This window comes from Stegostoma tigrinum, chromosome 7, assembly GCF_030684315.1.
Source record: "Stegostoma tigrinum isolate sSteTig4 chromosome 7, sSteTig4.hap1, whole genome shotgun sequence".
Classification (NCBI taxonomy): domain Eukaryota; kingdom Metazoa; phylum Chordata; class Chondrichthyes; order Orectolobiformes; family Stegostomatidae; genus Stegostoma; species Stegostoma tigrinum.
The window spans coordinates 45,304,954-45,326,851 of NC_081360.1; the positions used below are offsets into that span (position 1 = coordinate 45,304,954).

General features: G+C 37.6%; 1 protein-coding gene across 1 annotated transcript in view; it reads right to left on the reverse strand.

Moving 5' to 3' along the window:
• agps (alkylglycerone phosphate synthase) overlaps positions 1 to 21,898 on the reverse strand; it is a 130,049-nt gene that overhangs the window by 69,487 nt on the left and 38,664 nt on the right. Inside the window, exon 7 of the mRNA XM_048534268.2 lies at positions 9,269 to 9,348. Coding sequence (XP_048390225.1) covers positions 9,269 to 9,348 — 80 coding nt within the window. The remainder of the gene's footprint in view (positions 1 to 9,268; positions 9,349 to 21,898) is intronic.

The window sequence follows — 21,898 nt, forward strand, 5'->3', positions numbered from 1 at the left end:
TGCTGAAGAAATGCCCCGAGTTGACAGTTTCCACAAATTGTGGCAAAAATTGCAACTTGCCTCGCCCTTCATGAGTTATTATTCAGCTACAAATTAATTTTTAATTAAACTAGACACAAAGTTAGGGCAGCAACTTAACTACCATTTAGCCACTCCACCCAGGAAGGAAACAACTGAAACTGCAAGCATGTAGGTCGCAAAAAGCTGACTTGTCTCTTCACTAAATCTCATTCCCAGCTAGTTTCTGTCTATACTTGATTTGATCAAATCACCCCATTTGCATGCCATTCCTTTCACAATCATGAAATCTCACTGATTGAGGAAATATTCTGATTCCATCCTTTACCACATCTCAGACATGTAAAACACCAAACAGTTTGCATCGAGTAATTTTCTGGCTAAAGACTGTTGCGAACGCTTCAACCTTATTTTTTGTGATGTTCTGGGTTCGCCCACAATTGAGGATAGGGATATTTGTGGAACCTCCTCTGCCAATGAGTTGTCTCACTATCTAACACCATTTGCGACACGATGAAGCAGGATAGCAGAGCTTGGATCTGATTTGCTGGTTTGGAATTCTTGTCTCTGTCTACCACTTGCTGCTCATGCTATTTGTCACCCAGGTAGCCCAGTTTTTTGTTTCATCAAGTTGACAGCTCACTTTTAGATGCACGTAGTGCTGCTCTAGCATGCCTTCCTGCACTCTTCATTGAACTAGGGTTGATCTCCTGGCTTGATGCTAACAGTAGAGTGGGATATATGCTATACTACTAAGCTACTAGTTATGATGGAGTACAATTCTGTTGATGATCACACTGTAACATTGATGCTCACTTTTGAGTTGAAATCAATCTGGTTTAGCATGGTGATAGAGGCACATAACACAATGGTATTCTCAGCATGCACATCTCCAGGGCCCAAGTAGGGATAACCTATTTGCAAAACAAAAATGCCATAGAATCCTTCCAAGTGGGTCAAAAAGGCCCGTGTCCAACATTTCATCTGAAAGGTGGCACCAAAATTACAAGCACTGGATTGTCAGCCGAGATCTTTTGCTCGTCTCTGGAGTGGAGGTTGAACCTGTGACCTTCAGACACAGATAATTGTGCTTCCTTCAAACCAGATCAGCTCAAAGTCGCAAATGGACAATAGAGTTTGAAGGCCATAATGGATACAGAAACAAATTTCAGAAAGGAGGTTGTCCAGTTGATCTGTGAATATTAAATTTACTTGGTTTTCATCTTTCAAAAATGAGATAATACTATTTACTATTGAATATTTACTTCAGAAAATGTCATGCTTTAAATGGAAAATTAAACTTTTTTTTCTGGAGAATTTCTCACAAGCATAAGCCTTTCAATTTTTGCAATAATTAAACCACTCATTTTTTAATTCAACTTTTCTTGAATGAATGATTTATTTATTGTCACTTGCATTTTGCACTGAACAATACAGTAAAATACAGTGAAAAGCTTCAACCGGGGAAACAATCTGGCACAGTTTTGGATAGTTTAAGAATAAAACGGATAAAAGATACAACTGAAAGAGAGTCTGAGCCCTCAGCCAGTTCATCAACATTTGCGCTGCCACCCCTCCTCCATCATCCCAATGCCACCTGCACCAGACCCACCAACATACGAGTTGCCACTCTTCAGGCACCATCTCTGCTGCTGGGCCCACCCCACGAACACTGGGTCCCATTCCAAATTCACACTTGCCCCACAACCAGGAGTCCCCAGCTCCAGGCATACCACGCTGCCGCTGCCACGCCAACATCAGAAGCCCCGCTCTAGGCCTACCCCAACCAGAAGTCCATGATTCAGCTACGAGGTAACCACCCGCTCTGTTCTTGTGCTCAATTTCTCTCCAATATAGATGAAGGAAGTTTGAGACACCTACAGCTCAAAGTTACAATACCCAAGCATTGATTTGTCTTATGCCACAGGTAAATAATCAAAATGGTCCAATTGCTAGTGATTAAATATGCCTTGTACGTCTAAGTTGCTTAATCAACTTTGTTGGCCAGGTTTCATTAAATTTTCAATGATTCATTCACAGGGTCTTTAAAGTGCAATGTTAACATATGTCAGGATTGGCTGACAGAACTTGGCCTCTACTGAATCTCAAACTTCAAAGCATTTTTTAAAAAGCGCTAACTTCTTATGCCAGTTAAACAGTAAAATCAATTGTGCACTGTACTTAGCTCACAACACATATTAGCACATTCCTGGTTCATCCCACAACTGACATCACTGATACACACCCATCATCTAGTACTGGTAGTGGGTGGGTCTTTACTCCAGCGATGGCATCACTCACTCAGCTGTTCTCTCCAGCGGGTCATCCACCAGCAGCACACTCCCAGTGTCCCACACAGCCTGATCCCTGGTGGTGCAAGTTATATTAACATTGCGTCGATCTTGAGGCACAGTGGTAGCATCCTTACCTCTGAACCAGGAGACCCAGTTTCAAGTTTCACCTGCTCCAGTGGTTTGTAAGGCAACCTCTGATAAGAAAATTTATGTAACATGGTATCTTGTTCTCCCATTTGTTGCTATTTTCACGATGTGCAATCTATTCATATCATCTGACCTAGTCAGGATTGTTTCTGGGCATCACAATATTCATCACTACTGCCTTACAAATATTGACTTTTCACTGTCTGTATAAATGAACTGTATCTAAATTCTCAAATTTCTAAATTCTAGGATGCTCATGAATTATAGAACATAGAACATAACAGCACAGTCCAGGCCCTTCGGCCCTCGATGTTGTGCCAACCTGTCATAACAATCTGAAGCCCATCTAATCTACACTATTCCATGTGCGTCCATATACTTGTCCAATGGTGACTTAAATGTACCTAAAGTTGGCGAATCTACTACCGTTGCAGGCAAAGCGTTCCATTCCCTTACTACTCTCTGAGTAAAGAAACTACCTCTGACATCTGTCCTATATCTTTCACCCCTCAATTTAAAGCTATGCCCCCTTGTGCTCGCCGTCACCATACTAGGAAAAAGGCTCTCCCCATCCAACCCTCTGATTATCTTATATGTCTCAATTAATTCACCTCTCAACCTTCTTCTCTCTAATGAAAACAGCCTCAAGTCCCTCAGCCTTTCCTCGTAAGACCTTCCCTCCATACCAGGCAACACCTAGTAAATCTCCTCTGCACCCTTTCCAAAGCTTCCACATCCTTCTTATAATTCTGAGTTAGATCACCAAAATAAAAAAGTGTATCTTGCTGGATGGCAGTCATGTCCAGCGAAGTTGGGCTTTGAAAGAGAGTTTACAGGCTATCATTTGGATTGTTTCTTCTGGCACTTGCGTGGCATTATAATCTAAAATTTTGTAAATCATTGCACTTCTTAGAAAATAAGTGTATTGCATTTTATTGAAAGCTCTTCAGTCACTGGATCTGACAAAGAGTTCAATTACATGGACAAGAGGTACACAAACAGTGCTGCCAGTCTGACTATTTTATTTGAAAAAAAACTTATCCATAAGTTACTCAAAAACTACCAAATTAACTTTTTGGAAACTCCGTAGCACAAAAACTTAGCTCATTTCACTTAAATCCAGGACCCAGATGATTTTCCACTGCACTGAAGAAGCAAACCATAATTACAGATTTCTAAAGGCACTGTGCTCACCCTTGCCTCCTTTAGACAGGGCAGGATATTAATAAAGTTGTGCGAACTTAGTGATCATCACAAGATAGAGCTGACTATCACAGAAACTGAAAATTAGCAGCCACGCACGTTTGTTGCGATCTACACATGGTCGAGGCAGATAACATCCAACAGTGTTCTCCAGCTTCATCAGTTTTCTATATTATTGATCTCAATATTCCTTACTGATCACTATTGTTCTGCAAGTACATAATTAGTGCAAACACAAACTGTTTATGTTGTGAAAAGTTTCACACAAATGGATACCCCGACCATAATCAGACACTGGTTCAAAATTTGCCAAAGTAACTTTACAAATCATGTGAAAATCATAAAGCATTTTGTGCTGAAGAAATGCCCCGAGTTGACAGTTTCCACAAATTGTGGCAAAAATTGCAACTTGCCTCGCCCTTCATGAGTTATTATTCAGCTACAAATTAATTTTTAATTAAACTAGACACAAAGTTAGGGCAGCAACTTAACTACCATTTAGCCACTCCACCCAGGAAGGAAACAACTGAAACTGCAAGCATGTAGGTCGCAAAAAGCTGACTTGTCTCTTCACTAAATCTCATTCCCAGCTAGTTTCTGTCTATACTTGATTTGATCAAATCACCCCATTTGCATGCCATTCCTTTCACAATCATGAAATCTCACTGATTGAGGAAATATTCTGATTCCATCCTTTACCACATCTCAGACATGTAAAACACCAAACAGTTTGCATCGAGTACTTTGTAGTGAGAAAAGTTTCAACTACACGATGAGTGGATGAAGTCTCACAAGGCATGCAAATACTTCACAACAACTTAACGGGATGTTGCTCCATAAAATTTTTTCTTCTCTACAATAGTGCAGGTTCATTGCAGAATAAACAGCCAGTTAATCAGTTATTTGATGCACAATTCAGATTTGTCTCTTTCGCTGTCTAACAATTTGTTACATTAACCATAACCTATTTCATTTTTCTCGTACATTATGGCTTAGCAAATCTTTTATTCTTCACTTGTGCTTTTAACCTCTCAACCCTTATTCTACTTCAGAAAATGATTTCTATTGATAGAGTTTTGAACAGGATTTACCAAATCAAAACCACGATTACTTGCATGTGAAGTATGCTTTGTTTAGATTTTGAGAAAATTGCAAATTTTGCAAATACACAATTTTGAATTTCTGTTCATTATCATTTAATGCATATAACCAAGCTTTACACCATAGAACAATGATTTTTGGTTTAATTTTTACAAGTGTGTCTATAAACTTAAAACAAAATGCATCTCAAGTTATGCTTGCACTTCAGTTGTCTTCATTCTGATTAGCTTTAATAACTTATATGGAGGTGAGCACACAAATTTATTAACGTAATTATCACTAGATTGGTAGTTTTAATGCTTTCACACTTTATAAATCAGAAATAGCTGTGTCCTGTGCTCCAACCCCATTCTTCTTTCTGTTTCTAGTACCTGGTACTAGAGCTCTTCACTATCCCTGCCTTGCTTTCCTGTAAGCCAGCCCCCACCCAAAGAGTACTGACAGACCTCATGACTCCACCATGCTGTCTGTTCACAGCATTTTCACCCAGCAGACCAAAGACCTCTAATGCTCTGCAGTTAGGAGCTGACACAGGCAATCAGACAGATCAAATGTCTTTTGCTGCACTTCCAGATGTGTCAATGTAACAAAACCTAAAGGCAATCTGTAGGTGATTGATATACGTATCAGCAGAACACAGTCAAACTGAAGGATCCATATGCTTGAAAGCCATTATCTTTTTGCTCATGTTGCAAGTCCCCAGCACAATGATCAATTTGTCTTGCTATTTCTTCCAAAATAAGGGTTCTGTACTTTAGTTGCCCAAATGAAGATTTGTGGTTACAAAGATACCAGTCATGTGCAGAAGTATAGAACAGAACTTGTGAATTGAAACGTTATAGAATATTTAGTGAAAATAATTAGCTCAAAATACAAATCACAACAATCTGACGATAAAGGTTAATGGGCATTTTCTGGAAGCTTGTGAACTATCTGGATAATGTGGTAATGAGTCAGAGGCATAAGGTGCAATAGAATCTCGACAGTGTGGGATCAGGCCCTTCGGCCCAACAAGTCCACAATGAACCTCGGAGCATCCCATTCAGACCCATCCCCCTATAACCCACCTAATCTGCACATCCCTGAACACTATTTGCAATTTAGCACGACCAATCCACCGAGCCTGCACATCTTTGGACCGTGGGAGGAACTGGAGCACCCGGAGGAAACCCACCAGACACTCTGAAAATGTGCAAAATACTTTGATAATGCAGAAATTCTCAAGGCACACCTTTCAGAATCAATAAAACTGGTGACTATTAGGATATGCAAACAAATAAATTCATTGTGGAAGCTGGTATACGATCATATCCTCGGTTTAAAAATCATTCTTTAGAGAAATTATTTTATTGTGCAACAGTACCCAAGCTAACAGGACACTAAAATAATCTACATTGCCCTTGGGTGCTGCAACAAGTGCAATGATTCCCTAATGCAGACTGTACATTCACTTGTTCCCAAACATTTCTACTGTCAATCAATAGATGAGTAAACCAATAGAAATATGAGCCACATGAAACAAGTTGTCTGTCAATAAACTCTTAAATACAGCTGAGAAGGCACGACTTCTAGCATCTCAAACCAAATTGCTGATCCAAGTTGCTGATGACAACAATTCTATTATGGAATTAGTGCTCCACATGAAACTAATCCACCTAATGGACAATTTATTGCCCGGTTCCAATCAAAGGACTACAATTAATAAAAATCAAATTGGAAAAAAGAAATGGTTCCAGAACTATAGCCGAATCACAACGTCTAAGAAATAACCTGCTAATTTAGAACTTCTCATCTCAAAAATCTGTCAAATATTTTAGACTTTTCTGAAACTTGGCAAAAATAGATACATTTCTGAATTCCGTATTTTAAGATTTTAAATGAGCTGTATCATGGCAAAAATCCTATGATTTCAGTACCAAAGATCTCCTGTACTCCTAACTGGCTGTCAAATGTTTTCAATGAGAAAACAGCCTCAGGATAGATATTGTGATCAGAGATAATTGGAACTAGAGATGCTGGAGAATCAGGCCCGAAAGGTCAGCTTTTGTGCTCCTAAGATGCTGCTTGGCCTGCTGTGTTCATCCAGCTCCACACTTTGTTACCTCAGGATAGATATTTATCATTTGTCCCTGTACATTTGTTCAGAAATCAAGTTGAAACAATGTTGTTTCTAGCCAGAACCATTTGAAACATTAACTTATCTAATCTGACAGACCATATAATTGCCAAAATTAATCTAGGGACTAAACCAGCAGGGAAATTGTTTGGAGCAAGCCGGCAATATCCAGATATTGAAATCCTCACTTTGCTGCATGTAGGATTTGTTTCATTTCATGTTTGAACATAAAAGAACTCCAACAACGTGAATCACTACACAGGTTACTCAACTTTTGTTCTGCTGGATATTTAAATTGAGCACATTGGAAATTCACATCAGAAGGTGGCATCCAAAGATCCAGCCAGATTGTCTTCACAAACCATGAGACAGACAAAGCTCAAAAGATTCTGTTTTTATTTTTAGGAATGGTGTTAAAACATTTTACAGTACCAGTATGTTTCCATTGCATTATTCGGTCAATGAATTCAGTTTTCTACTTTAGCCTTGCGCAGTGACCTGGTTTCCACTTTTTAGGAATTGGACAAAAATTGTGAACGTGCCATTTGCTCTCCAGTGGTCAATAAAATAATTAATGACAATTCTTTAACTCAGAAAAAAAAATCTGAAACACAAAGAAAGTTGTTTAAGAATCTGGCCCATTTTCAGGAACTCCACTTTCACTGTCTATACAAAACAAAATTGTCCATGTAACTGGGCTAATTTCTTCATTTTAAAAATCAAAATTCTTCACTTATACGTTCCCATTTAAAGAGAATTTTTGCTCAGGTGAATTGTCTCTGTTACAAGTTACAGAAACACAAGATACAAGTCTTCATTTGTATACTTTGACATTTCAGACAGGGTGTATGTGGCCCTGCTGTACATTTCAGGTTGTTTAATTAGCTTTGGAAACTGTGCACCAAACTGCGTCGCATGCTGGATGCTTTCAAAAGAAAAAAAAAGATTTATGGGCTGGAATGTAAAAGTGACAGCATTCTGGGAGCAGTTGAAGCATTTCTAAAAGACAATTATTTAAGAAACGCACATTCAACTACCATAACCCTTTTATGGGCTCTAATCAATCTAGGCAAGGGGGTTTTCCGAAGTTAAGTGATGAACCAGATCAAATTATTTTGTTTTTTTTTTATAAAGAAAGTTAAAAACATGATTCTTGTTTGGAATTCTAAAACAGATTAAAATTCATCAACGTAAAACAATACATGACATTAGTCTGATAATGTATTTTAGGCTGGCAAAATCTGAAATACTGGAAGACAAGCTTAATGTAGTTTTGCATCAATGTCTTCTCAGGGCTAAGGCACCTACTGGAGCTAAGATGTGCTTGAATGAATCAGGAAAGGATCTAAAAATCAGTGGCATCTTCCTGTTGCATCCAACAAATTTCAGTGTGCTCAATTTAGTTTTAGCGTGTAAACAAATTCCTCACTCACAACAAATTCAAATGCAATACTCTGTAATATACAAAGCTATTTCAGTTCATAGAACTTCTGCCAGAGACAGTTGTGGTTCATGCGAAAATCATGAAGTCAAAGCCCTATGTCCTTTCCTTGGGTGAACATAAACGATCCAATGGTTTTATCTGGAAAACCTTAGGAGTTATCTCTCATGTCCTGGCCAATATTTATCTATAAACTAATATCACAAAATCATTATTTGGTCATTATCACGTATCAGTTTGTCAGAACGTGCTGTGTACAAAGCGGCTGCCACATTTTCCACATTATAACAGAGACCACACCTAACACGTACTTCACTGCTGGGAAGTACTGTGTATCAACCAGTGGTCACGAAAGGTATAATATTAATGCAAGGTTTTCTTTATGAGAAGAAATCTTCAAACAAGGAATACCACATGACTTTCTTCATGATCAATGTGTAAGGACAATTTAAGATGTATAATAAATTTGACATTTAACATAATACTTAACATTTTATTACTACTTAATTTCTTGTGCTATATAAAGCATAATGATGTTTTGATTACGAGGAAAGAACCAACAAACACCTATTTTTTCTCAAAGGTATGTATTTCCTTTAAATTGGTACTTGGAAAGATAATCTCAACTAAAACACCAAAAATGAGAAGGCAAATCTGTTAAACCCCTATCTATAATATGTATCTCAAATAAAAATACTGCATAAGAAAAACTCAAATAAACCAGCATAATCCAACATAAAAGTCAAACTTCATAATCAACTGAATACTTTTAATCACTTCCCACAAAACACAAGAAATGTTTTTAAATACATGTGTAAGGCACAAAGCTCCTTGTGGGCGCTTTGGTTAAAATAAGCAATGACAAGAGAGTTGGACTTGGAAAGGTTTAAATTAAATTTTTACTTTTATTACCATCAGGAGTCTTTTTCTAAAATCTTTATTACATACCATCTGTGAAGTATCCAAAGAAAGTATGGTTCGTTTTTCATCTGTGGGACACTCCAAAGCATCGGAAACACTTGTCCCTCCTGCAAGTAAAGGAAATTAAATGACTGATTTTATAGTGGTTTTGCTTTTCTTTGTTTTACAAACACTTAACACTGATGGTCTCCAGACAACTCAGCACAGATGTACTCAGCAGGACATGGACTGCCATTCAGACTGCGATAATATGAGGAAAATGTTGACAGAATTGCAGGTTGAATTACATCTGATAAATGCAAAATATTGGCATTATTCAACATTTAGTTAAAATCACCACAAAAACAAATGCTTTGAAGTATGTGAAAGACAATGGATTGTCAATTTATGCCAGTCTATAACATTCAACTCAAAACAACATCATTTAAGCATGAATGTAGTGGGTGTTAGAAGATTAAAATGCACTAATCAATGAGCCTTAGTCAATCACCTTTCTGAAGCTACTTATCTCTATGCAGCAACAGTGGAAACAAAACAGTTTCACCAAAACAAGGAGCAAAAGATTTCATGAACTCCACTGGCAATTCTACAGATACATAAGCTGGTTATCCCATACTCTTGCTGCCCTATTTTACTTTGAAGATGTCCCAAAATAAATAGAGGGAGCCAAAGATTTGGTTCCATTATAAAAAGGCTGTTTTTCATCTGACTAGAGAATTTTGTAAATCAACATTCAGAATACAGAGTATCTACTAACAAAGTTCTTTGTCATATTAAATAGCATAATTTTGTGCTGGTTTAATGTCAGCAGGGCTGCATGCTGATACTTAAGAGTGCCAAGTCTCAACTCTTGGTGAGCATTAACTAATGGCATTTGCCTATGGGAAAAGATAATGAGTATTCATTATCATATGGTAAGGAAAAGTTCTTAAATATGAATTTCTGTGCGCTGACCTGGAGCTGCTTGAACATGATGATTGCCTTCTATGTTGAAGACATGCAGCTGAACACAAAACTTTACTTTGCTGCAGAATTGATGAGAGGCCTGTGAAACCAAACCATCGTTACTTATATGTCAATAAGGTCTTTAAAGCAGAGTCCCACCCTGATATCTATACAGGCATCTTTCCAGCCAGAGTCATCAAAAATGGAGGAATGAGAATCGAAATCAATTTTCTCCCTGCCTAACCCAGGAATACTAGAAACAGCAATGTTTCTACTACCCCAACTGAGATGGGCGACTTGTAGTAATAGAATTCTGCAAGAAATTAGATTGCTTTGTACTTGTGATACTGCATTAATCCTAGACATGCTTGCTTGCAAGATTTTCTGAAAATTGCAGAGTGTAAAATGTCAGAGATTTAATGCGTCCTGGCGAGGCTTTAACTAAACTTTGTTTTTTAGTGCAAAATAAAGGTAGATTACCAATCGTTGATTCCTTTTGCACACTTTCATTCAAGCCCAAGCAATGAAATACCCACAGATTTCTATTAAACAAAATATGCAATACCATTAGTTTAATTGCAATTACTTTAGCTAGGAAGTTCTATTCTAGTTTGAAAAACAGTCACAGCAGCATAAACATCGTTAAAAGTATATAATTTCAAATAGTATCAGTTAATTCATCTATAATAATTGTCTGTCCAGACTACTTAGTTTGGTCAGTTTACGTGATAGCAATTATCTGTTGTGGACAGAGGCATTTGGAGGACATGATGTACATTCAGCTGCCAAAAGCTGAAGAAAAAATAAAAGCAGAAGGTAAGGAAAACTCAACAACAAAATTACCCTAATTGAGAGATTGTATCTATGAGGGATGGGACGTATTGATAGGATGCATAGCAATGGTAAGTGAGGGATCAGGATGGTATTAGAGGAATAGGATGGGGACGGCATGAGGTGGGTGATTGAGATTATGGAGTTGGCTATGTTTAAAACGGTGATGACCCGTATTTGATGAGCCATTATTCCAAAATCATTTTGTGCTTAAAAATTGAGACACACTAGATTTGAATTAAAACATGTTGGAAAAGCTATCACGTGAACTAAATGAACACATGAGAATTGACTCTACAGAAGTCAACATCCTCCAGAATTTCTACAGGCAGCCTAGTTCTAATGGGCATGCAAAAACCTGGACTCAATGAAGTAGCTGTAAAATTGCTACCAAATTTGAATAGTAAGCAAAGACTCTGTCATCAAGGCTTATAGATACTGAAATTATAAAAGGCAGATGTCAAGGAGTTAGCTTACTTATTATTGCTTTATTTATACTGAACTCATCTGATGTAAAACCTTCCTTTTCCAAGTTAGGAGATGACTTTCATATTCTATGATAATATACACATCACAAAGCTAAACTCTTAACAGCATTTATACTCCTTCATCAGTGCTTATAAATAGACAGTTTTATGAATTTTTTTCCAAAGTGAGACATTTGAATTCTGAGACTACAGCAAAAGAAAAACAAGAAATCCTGTATTTAAAGAAATATTGTAACAATCAACAAAATAGTTGGGCAGCAAATATTATGTGGGATAACAATGTGGAGCTGGAGGAACACGGTAGGCCAGGAAGCATCAGAGAAACAAGAAAGATGGCATTTCGGGTCGGGACTCTTCTTTAGAAGAAAATAGAGAGGGGGGTGGAGCTGGGGAAGATAAGTAAGGTGGTGATAGGTGAGTGCAGGTAGGGAGTGGTGGGGATTGGTCAGTGAGGTGGGAGTCTGTTGGTTCCTATGTATGCCTTTAGGTTTGGGTATTATTCAGTGATAAGCTAAAGTTCTATATTTTTGTCAGTTCTACACTTCTTTGCATATCATTATACTAACTGATCACCAAATTGAAACAGTCTTAGGTGTACTGAGCCTGAATGTTGCTGCTGCTGCTGCTTGTAGATACTTCTATTAGGAAATTTGCTGTCATGGTATATCATGTTAGTCTGATTGTTAAGTAACTTTAAACTCCAATCTATATCTAATTGGTTGAGACACAAATATTCCAACAGTCCTGCAGTCAAATCATGCAAGCAAACTGTCATGCCTCCATGAATCTAAACCAGTGAAAAAGATTAATATGCATAACAGTAATCATAAGTAGAGCCAACTTTTTGTGCATCAGTAGAAGTGAAACAGAATGTTAAGATTTCTATCTTCATACCATATAATTTGAGGGGCACAGAGACAAACGAGCAACAGTTTCACTCATAGCCCCCAAAAGAACGATATTTGAAAAAAAAAATTAGATATTACCCTTCCACACATCACAATGATTCATGGGTATGGCACTTGAATAAGCCAACCATAACTAGTTTTGCAATATAGAAGAGTTAACAAAATATACAAGCCAAAACTTCCAACAGTTAATGAGAAACAGATTCTAAATTGCCTGCAGGAAGCAGACTGGTTACTTCAATGCCCACCAGAGACACAAAACAGATCAGTACCAATTCTGTATGGATTTGAAGTCAGTATTTTTGATTGGGACTCTAACAACTTAGAAATGTGAACTTTGGTATGCATTTCAAACAAAATGTAAATGTTATTCATTGAAACAAGAGCATAGTTTTCTTTCTCAAATTTTTTTTGTTCTCCCCTGGTAAAGAGTACTCCCTCAATAATGCACAATTTTAAGGAGTTCTGACAACAAGTCAGCTTCCAGTATAGTCAATTGTAATAAAGACACTAAATATCAGTATTAAAGGCAGATGCTATAAACTCACATTTCTTTTGGAAATCTATTGCCTTCTCTGTCGCTATTGTCTAAAATAGCTAACTCCAAAGGGCAGACAGTGCTATTCTTTATTTGCTGACTTCTAAACAAGCTATCTTTCCATTAAAAATCTTAGTGGCTCACGATGCATACTCAAGTTTGCTTTCAATATCAGTAGCAGAAAAGCAAAGCTCCCTTGTTACTGGAGCTCACAGCTCCAGGGTTTACTCTAAATCTCTCAGAAGCGTACACATACCAAGTTTTGCAATCTTATCCAGTCTTAAGCAAAGGCTCAGAAAATAGCAATTGCCAGTAAATATAGTCGAAGGGCCAATTTTTAGTCTAAAACACAGGTTCACTAATTTGAAATTAACTTCAGATTACTCATACAACACAATTCTTATCATACACTGGAGATGAAATATCAATATTTTAATAACTAATCTGTAGGTGGAAGTCTTCTCTTTTAAAAAATTAGTTAGAACTCACATGCACAGACTAAAAACATAATTTTTAGTTTATGGTTGGACCTAACTTACATGGTGTGGGTCAATGGGAATTTGAATTGGATCTCTAAGTTTACAAACATCCAGAGCTAGATTTTGTATTTTTCTTCTTCTGGAATTTTTAAAAAAGCTATGGAGAGTATAATGTCATAAAAGCAGATAGATTACAGTAACTAAAACTTACTGCAATATTTTAGATAAGATATAAGTACAAACAGTTCAAAAAACCACCTAATAAACTACATTATCAGATTTCTTGTTTAATCTGCGGTTACTGAAAATTATTGAAATTACATTTAATCAACACATCAATGGAGTGAAGCTCTAGTTGCTGAAGCATGAAGCATCATTCAACTCCTTTTTTCCACTCAAGTTGATAATCAGAAGTCCTACTTTTTGCTCTCAATGTTAGGATGTATTCATCGGAACCTAAGAACAGGCATAGGCCATTCAATCCCCAAGTCTGCTCTGTTGTACAATTAAATCATGGCTGATTATCTACCTCAAATGGCACTTGGCTGTGCAAACCCAACATGTCACTTGATTTCATTAGGATCCAGAAATGACAAAGACTAGAAGGAGTAGGCAATTTAGCACCTCGACTCTTCTCCACAATTAGTACAATAATGACTGATGTCATCTCTGCTTCAATTTCACTTTCCTGCCCATACCGCACAACTCTAACTCATTACTAATTAAAAATCTGTCTATTTTCTCAGATATATTTGGTATCACAGCATTCACCACACTCTGGGTAGTGAATTCCTCAGATTCAGAACCCCTTGAGAGAAGTCATTCCTTCCCATCTGTTTCCAATCTGACACTCGACCTAAAACTATGATCCTTCATTCACGATTACCCCACAAGTTGAAACGTCCACTCCGTCTACTTTGTAAATACTCTTTAGCATCTTATATATCTCATTTAGATCATCTCTCATTCTTAATAATTCTTCTAAGTATAGGCCTGAACTGCTCATTCACTTTCCATTAAGACAAACATTTCATTTCCAGGATTAATCTGGTGAATCTTCTCCGAATTGCCTCTAAAGCTATTGCGTCTTTCTGCAAGGAAGGTGGCCAAAATCATTCACAGTACTCCAGATGCTGTCACAATAAGGTTTTTCTACAATTACAACACTTTGCTAATTTTATACTGTATTCCTTTCGCAATAAATGCTAAAATTCTATCTGCCCTTTATGATCTGCAGTGCCTGCTTTCTGTGATCCATGCATGAGGACAAATACCTTCACACCAAAACATTTAGGAATTTCTCGCCATTTAAATAATAAGTTACCCTTTTATTCTTCTGACCATGAAATGACCTCTTACTTTTCAACTTTACTCCATCTGCCAAATTTTCATCCATTCACCTACCCTATTCATATCCATTGGTAAATTTCTCATTTGTTTATTCTAAGTTTTTCACCCACCTTTTGTAATATCATATGCAAACCTGGCTATATTCCACTCCATCCCAGCATTCAAGTCATTAATATGAATTGGGCCCAAGGGCTGAACCCTGTGGTCCCACTAGTTACAGCTTACCAAGCAGAAAAAGGCCCATTTATAAGTAATGAAGATGGCATCAGAGAAAGGCAACTTTGTACACTTTTCACTGTACTCATGCATTTCTATACTTGAGTACACGTGACAGAATTAATTCTAAATTCTAAATGTGATCTTACCTTGTGTGTTAATCTTCTGTGTGGCATCTTATCAAATGCCATTTGAAAATCTAGATATACTAATCTACAGGAATCCCTTTATCCACTTTGCGTGTATGCCTTTCAAGAATTCTAGGATATTAGTCAAACGTGAGTTACGCTTCATAAAACCACACCGATTTTGATGGATTGCCAGTTTTGACTTTCCAAATGTCCTGTTACTATTTCCTTAAAAAATGGATTCTGACAATTTCTCAATGTCAGATGGTAAATTAACTATAGTTTCTATAGCTAGAAATTACAATAACTATCATTTCTTACTTTTCGCTTCCCTTCTTTTTGGAACATGGTGTTAGGTCAGCATTTTTCCAATCCACTGGAACCTTTCCAGAAGTTGGGGAATTTTGGAACATTATAACCAATGCATTTATCATCTGTGCGGCCACTTCCTTTAAGATCCTAGATGTATCTCAGCCACGTCTGGGACACTTGTCTGCCTTTAATCACAATAGTTGACTCATTATTTTTTTCCCCTCGTGATAGCGATCATATTAAGTTGCACCATATCTATAACCTCTGCATTACCTCTCCTACTGGGGTTGCTTCAGTATTCTCTATGAAATATTGATTTAGTTTGTCTCTGTCCCATTAACTCCCAGTCTCATCCTCTAAGGGACCAACATTCACTTTAGAACCTTTCTTTTCAACTTTTGGAAGCTTTTGCTAGTTGTGTATCATAACTTAGGTTTTTAAAAATAACTCCACTGGTTTTTAAAACTCTCCTTGTCCTCCAACATTTGCAATATGCTATTTCTTAGTTTTTGCTTTTATGTTATCTTTAACTTCTTTGTTTAGCCATAGATGCTTTTTACCCTCTCTTCTGAAAAACCTTGACTTCTGTCCTAAATGCACTCACTTACTGCACTTTTGGGGTAGAGAATTCCAAAGATTCATCACTTTCAGCGAGGAAACTTTTCATCTCAGTTATTCACTAATGTATGTTAATAAAGCTGCCTTTATTACCCTTCTGTGCTAGCCTGGGTGATGGCACTGTCCCTCCTTAACTTGTTGAAAGGTCCTGTGATCAAGTTTTCATAATAATCAAGACAGGAAATTACAGGATTTGAACCCAATGTGCTAGAGGAATGTCAGAACAGATTCAAGTTAACATGACAAATGAAAGGCATGCTCATACTCTTCATTGCTCTCATCTTCATCTGTTTTGAGAAGGAAACTTATTGTTGTAGCACATGCTGTAGTGACTGCTTCACCTTCTTGTACAGGGTTGTTGGGTCCTCATATAAATTAAGGCCAAACTTTTCAATAAACATTAAACTGTTTGTTGATCCACTGCAACTGAAAAGGCAACATGTTCCGAGGTGTATACAGTAGAACTTCTTTGTAGAACACTAACTCGATTGAGGTCACAATGACATCACAATTTACCTCAGATGCTCATTTACATATTTATTAAAACCCTTCTCAGCAGATAGTTGGCTGGTGGACAAATTACCAAGTTAAGATTAACTTCAGTGGGAGAGGTATTCAAGTAATTGTTTTAATGAGTGCCTGCCAACTTCACAGACTGATAAATCACTGATAAACTAAAATCAAAAATTATATATTAATCCGAGTATAAGTGGCCGAGTTAGTCCTTTACAACTGCCACTTACTAGCACTGTTGAGGACCCTCTCTATATTGCTCATGATCAAGAGGAGAGAAACAATTGGTTAGGTTGGATTTGTCCTCCTTTCTGTCAGCAAGACAAACCTGGCCAATTTTATATATCATCAGAGCAATGTGAGTATAGTAGCCATCTTGGTGAGGGATGCAGCCAGGTCTGCAGCACAACTTCAGTCCTATTGCTGGAATGTTTCTAAGATTTACAGCTGTTGCAGTATTCAGTGCCTTCATCTGTTTCCTGAGGTCAAGCAGAGTGAATCAAATTGCTGGGACCTCAGGAAAAGGCTAATATATAATTCATGACCATTGCAGGCTAAATACGGATGCAACTGTTTCAGCCATATCTTTTTCACCGATGATGAGGCCTTCAGCAGTGCAGGGATATTTAGGAGCTGGATGTAAGTTTGCTCGCTGAGCTGGAAGGTTCGTGTTCAGACGTTTCGTCACCATTCTAGGTGTGAATGTGAATGGTGACGAAACGGCTGAAAACGAACCTTCCAGCTCAGCGAGCAAACTCACATCCAGAACCTCAACCTGAGCTACAAATCTTCTCAAAGCTCGATATTTAGGAGCCTCCTCTTTCCGGTACCTTTTTGGTTGTCCACCATTATTCTGATTGGCTGTGACAGAACTGCAGAAGTTTACATCTGAGCCCTTGGTTGTAGGATTGTTTGGCTTTGTCAATTGCATATTGCTTCAGCTGGTTGGCATATAAGTAATCCTGACCTCATTTTCAGATTCACCTGGAGCTATTCCTGGTATTCCCTATCATACGTGATAATAAAATGTGAGGCTGGATGAACACAGCAGGCCAAGCAGCATCTCAGATGATATCACTACCTCCAAATGTAGATCAACTGAACATTATACTGTAACGGTACCTGGTTAGATAAATGGGTTTGATTGAGAAATAAGTATAACTGAATTGATAACACAAACCAATGTTAAAAATATCTAAATATAAAAGATTCACAAACAAGTACACCATTGCAGCTAACAGGAAAAGCTATCCCCGGACAGGGCCATGGAGAAAACATGGATGCCATTAATTAAATTAGTACTTCGCACAGCAAACAAGTCAGTCAGACACATGGTAACAGCACTCCCGGGCATGCAAATGAAATATTAAATACAGGAGGAACACTGGAACCAGCAAGGATCTTTGCCATTCTCATCAGTTATCATATGAATACCAACAAAAAGCAGGTTGAACAACAAAGGTAGAGAAATGAAACATCTTCACTGATAAATATTTAATAAAGGATTATTTTAACACAGTAGGGGAGAGATGAATCTCTAGATCCAAGTACAAAACCTCAAATAAATTGATGAGATAGAAACTCAGCTGCACAACTGAATCTTCACCAATTCATGACAGACTAACGTTAAATGACATACCATTGCAAAAATTAGAGAAACTGACACAGAATCCACATTTACATAGCAAGAGAGATACAAATAATATTAAAAATAAGACATCGCAATTGAAATTTTGGATGTGTTAGGAGCCCTCAAATCATACTTTGAAAATATACTTCTTCCCACTGGGAGAAGATATCTTTCTTACTCAGAGCTTTAAAGTAAAACTTTAAATGTTGATGAATATTCTCTTAGACACTTAGATATTTTATTCTCACATATTCTTGAATAGTTTTAAATAATATCAAACTGGATTCTATTCGATTTACTAATAAATCTTTTGTTAGTATTTGCCACAAAAATATGCTATTCCACTTGAATTATATTGTTTGCTAATCTCAGTAAAAATTATAAATTTTCTCCCAACTGTTACAACTGAAACAAACCTTCATATCTATCACACTTCATTAAGTAGGGGAGTGTACTTTCTGGAGAGAAATCCTGACCTCAAAATTCCTGTGATGTTTGTTGCACAGCTATAGATTAAAATTAAGCAGACTACTTGGAGGAAGCTAACATTTTCAGGCATCTTCTTTTCCTGTGCAACACTTATATTAATCCTTCAAACTCAAAGCCAAGTATTTGTGGAATTGGCTAGTTTGAATTTGGCAGAGAGAAACAAAACACTCATGATCCACATTAGCTCTAAGAAAGTCTAAAAAGCCACAAATTACTACAATACACTAGCCTACTTTGCCTAAATCCCACTATACCTTCATCTCTATTAGTCTGAAATGCTACCATTCCTTGCCCAACAACACTATGGGAGCACCATCAAACCACGAGGAATACAACATTAGAAGACAGCAGACTGTTACATTCTCAGGATAACTGCAATTAACTTGGTATTTCCAGAGTAACGTACAGCCTAGGGACAAAAGTTAAATAAAAACTTGGTTTTTATGACCAAAAGCAAAGATCTGAACCTGCACTTTATCTGGCTGTTGCGAGAGGAAATATGATACTTTAGTGCATGGCCTAATACATGCAACTTTGGTTCTGATAAACACAAAAAGGGTATCATGTTTATCCATGTGAATTGTGAAGTCATGAATTTAACAAAATTTAGTGTTGGGTATGATGTGCAATAACACTGTTGGTTTCCTGAAGCGCAGAACTCACACAGAGAAGTTTTATAATTAAATGCTTACCAATAACCCATGTGCCAATATACAGCAGATAAACCTATTTAACACAAAATGGAAAGCCACAGGGGACTCACCAAGAATGACTGCCAGGAAGACCCGTTTTAGTAGTCTCTCAAAGTGGCTGCTGGTTTTAACGAGGGCTGGCTGTTTTGTATTTGGCTTGCAGCCAGCTGCATGAATTCCCTGCTTAGGAACTCAACAGCAGTGATGCCATATAAAATTTACCTTAGAATCTTTAACTGTTATTTTTAAGAAACGTCATGATCAGTTTTGTTAAATAAATCCACATTACTATCTAGGTTTATGGCAGATGAAGTTACTACTGCCACTACTTTAAGAATATTGCGATAGTCTCACTTTCCGACTTTGATCTGCGTAATGGGCCTGAATTTTTGCTTTTTTATTGTTTTTCTATTCCATTTCTTTTCAATTTCTCACGAGTTAACTTCTCTCTCATTCTGTATTCTTCCTCATCTTCTGCCAATATAGCTTTGAACTTCATATTTTCTTTGCAGCTCCCCTTGAATAGTATGATGCACATTGTGAACAGACTTGCAAGTTCTCAGCATTAATAGAATAACACTCCCAGCCACTTACTTAAAATGTAAACTTTAATACAACAGGTTACCGCACAAAACACGTCAAACATATAAAAGAACAGTAGCAGGACTGAGCGACTCAAGCCTACTCCACTATTCAATGTGATCACTGATGATCAGCCAACTCAAGACCCCAGTCTTACCTTCTCCACATACACTTTGATCCCTTTAGCCCCAGGAGTTGTATGCAATTCCTTCTTGAAAACACGTGGCAGAGGATTCCACACTCTCAACACTCTATGAATGAAGAAATTTCTCCTCATCTCAGTCCTAAATAGCCAATCTTGTATCGTTAAACTGATTCCTGGTTCCAGACTCCCCAGTCATCTGGCATATCCTTCCCGTGTTTGCCCTGCTCGCTGTGCTAAAATTTTACAGATTTCTGCAAGCTCCGCACCTCTCCCTTTTGAACGTCAGTGAACATAGCCCCAACCAATACAGTCTCTCTTCATACATCAGTCATGCTGTCCCAAGAATCAGTCTGGTAAACCTTTGCGGCACTGTCTCCATTGCCAGAACATACGTCCTCCAATATGGTCAAAATCAACACAGAATACTCCATGTGGTTTCACAAAGACCCTGCAGCAAGCCATCTCTTTTCCTGTATCATAATCCTCTTGCAAAAACATACAATTTGCCTTTTACACTGCCTGCTGTACCTGCATGCTTACCTTTAGTGACTGGTGTACAAGGACACCCAAGTCTCATTGCACTATCTGCTTTCCCAATCTATACTTTCAGATAATAATCTGCCCTTATTTTTGCTATCAAAGCTAACTGCACATCAGTCGACATTACACATCATTTGCTTGCTTTGTCAACATGCCCAAATTACAATGAAACATCTATCCTCCTCATAATTCACTCTTCCACCCGGCCCTAACTGATCTGCCAACTGAAGATATTACATTTAGTTTCCTCATCCAAAACATTTATGTTGTGAACAGCACAACACAAGTTCTGAAAAATGATCTGTGGTACTAGCAATCAACATGGAATGCTCTGAAGGAGGATCACCAGACTCAATATTAACTCATTTCCCTCCACAGAAGCTGGCAAACCTGTTGAGTTTCACCAATTCTCCTTTTTGTTTCAGATTTCGAGCATCTACAATTTTGTGTTATGTTACACAAAATATTACATCCTGTATAGTTCAAGCTAAGCAGCCAATTTTTTTTTATAAATCAAAGAACACATCCTGTAATTTCCTCCAAGCCAAATGTACAGTTGAACAAATACGAACACTAAATGAAAGTAATGATGTAGAGGTGCCAGTGTTGGAGTGGGGTGGACAAGGTCAGCAATTACATGATGCCAAATTATAGACCAACAGGTTTATTTGAAAACACAAGCTTTCAGAGTCTTACTTTTCCTTCAGGTTGTTACTAAGAGAGGTAGTATCAGACACAGATTTATAAGTAAAATATCAAAGGGTCACACCACTGATGAGAATGTATCTAACAAACCTAAGATGCTGTTAAATCTTAAATCAGTTAGAAGGCTTTAATTGATTAATATGTATATTTAAATCCCTGAACTCCTTTGAAGCCACTGTCCTGAGAACACTTAAGGTTTTAATCACTGTAAGAGGTGACATTTTAGGTTAGGCAGTGCTTGTTCGGCATGAGCCTTGTTTAGAATCTGTTTGTGTCTTGCTTTGGAGTCAGACTGGTTTCATTTCTAAGCTAGGAATTTTTAAAATGACACGTTGTCTACCAATTGTGCACTTTTTGAACAAAATAGAATGTATCTGCAAATACAAATCCACCTTGAGAGACAGACAAACAGAGAGAATGCAGAGGCTGAGAGAGACACACACACACACACACACACACACACAAACACACACACACACACACACACGTGTTCCCCCTCTCTTGCTCCAGGACCCACCGCCAGCACCGCACGATCCCCAACTTTCTCC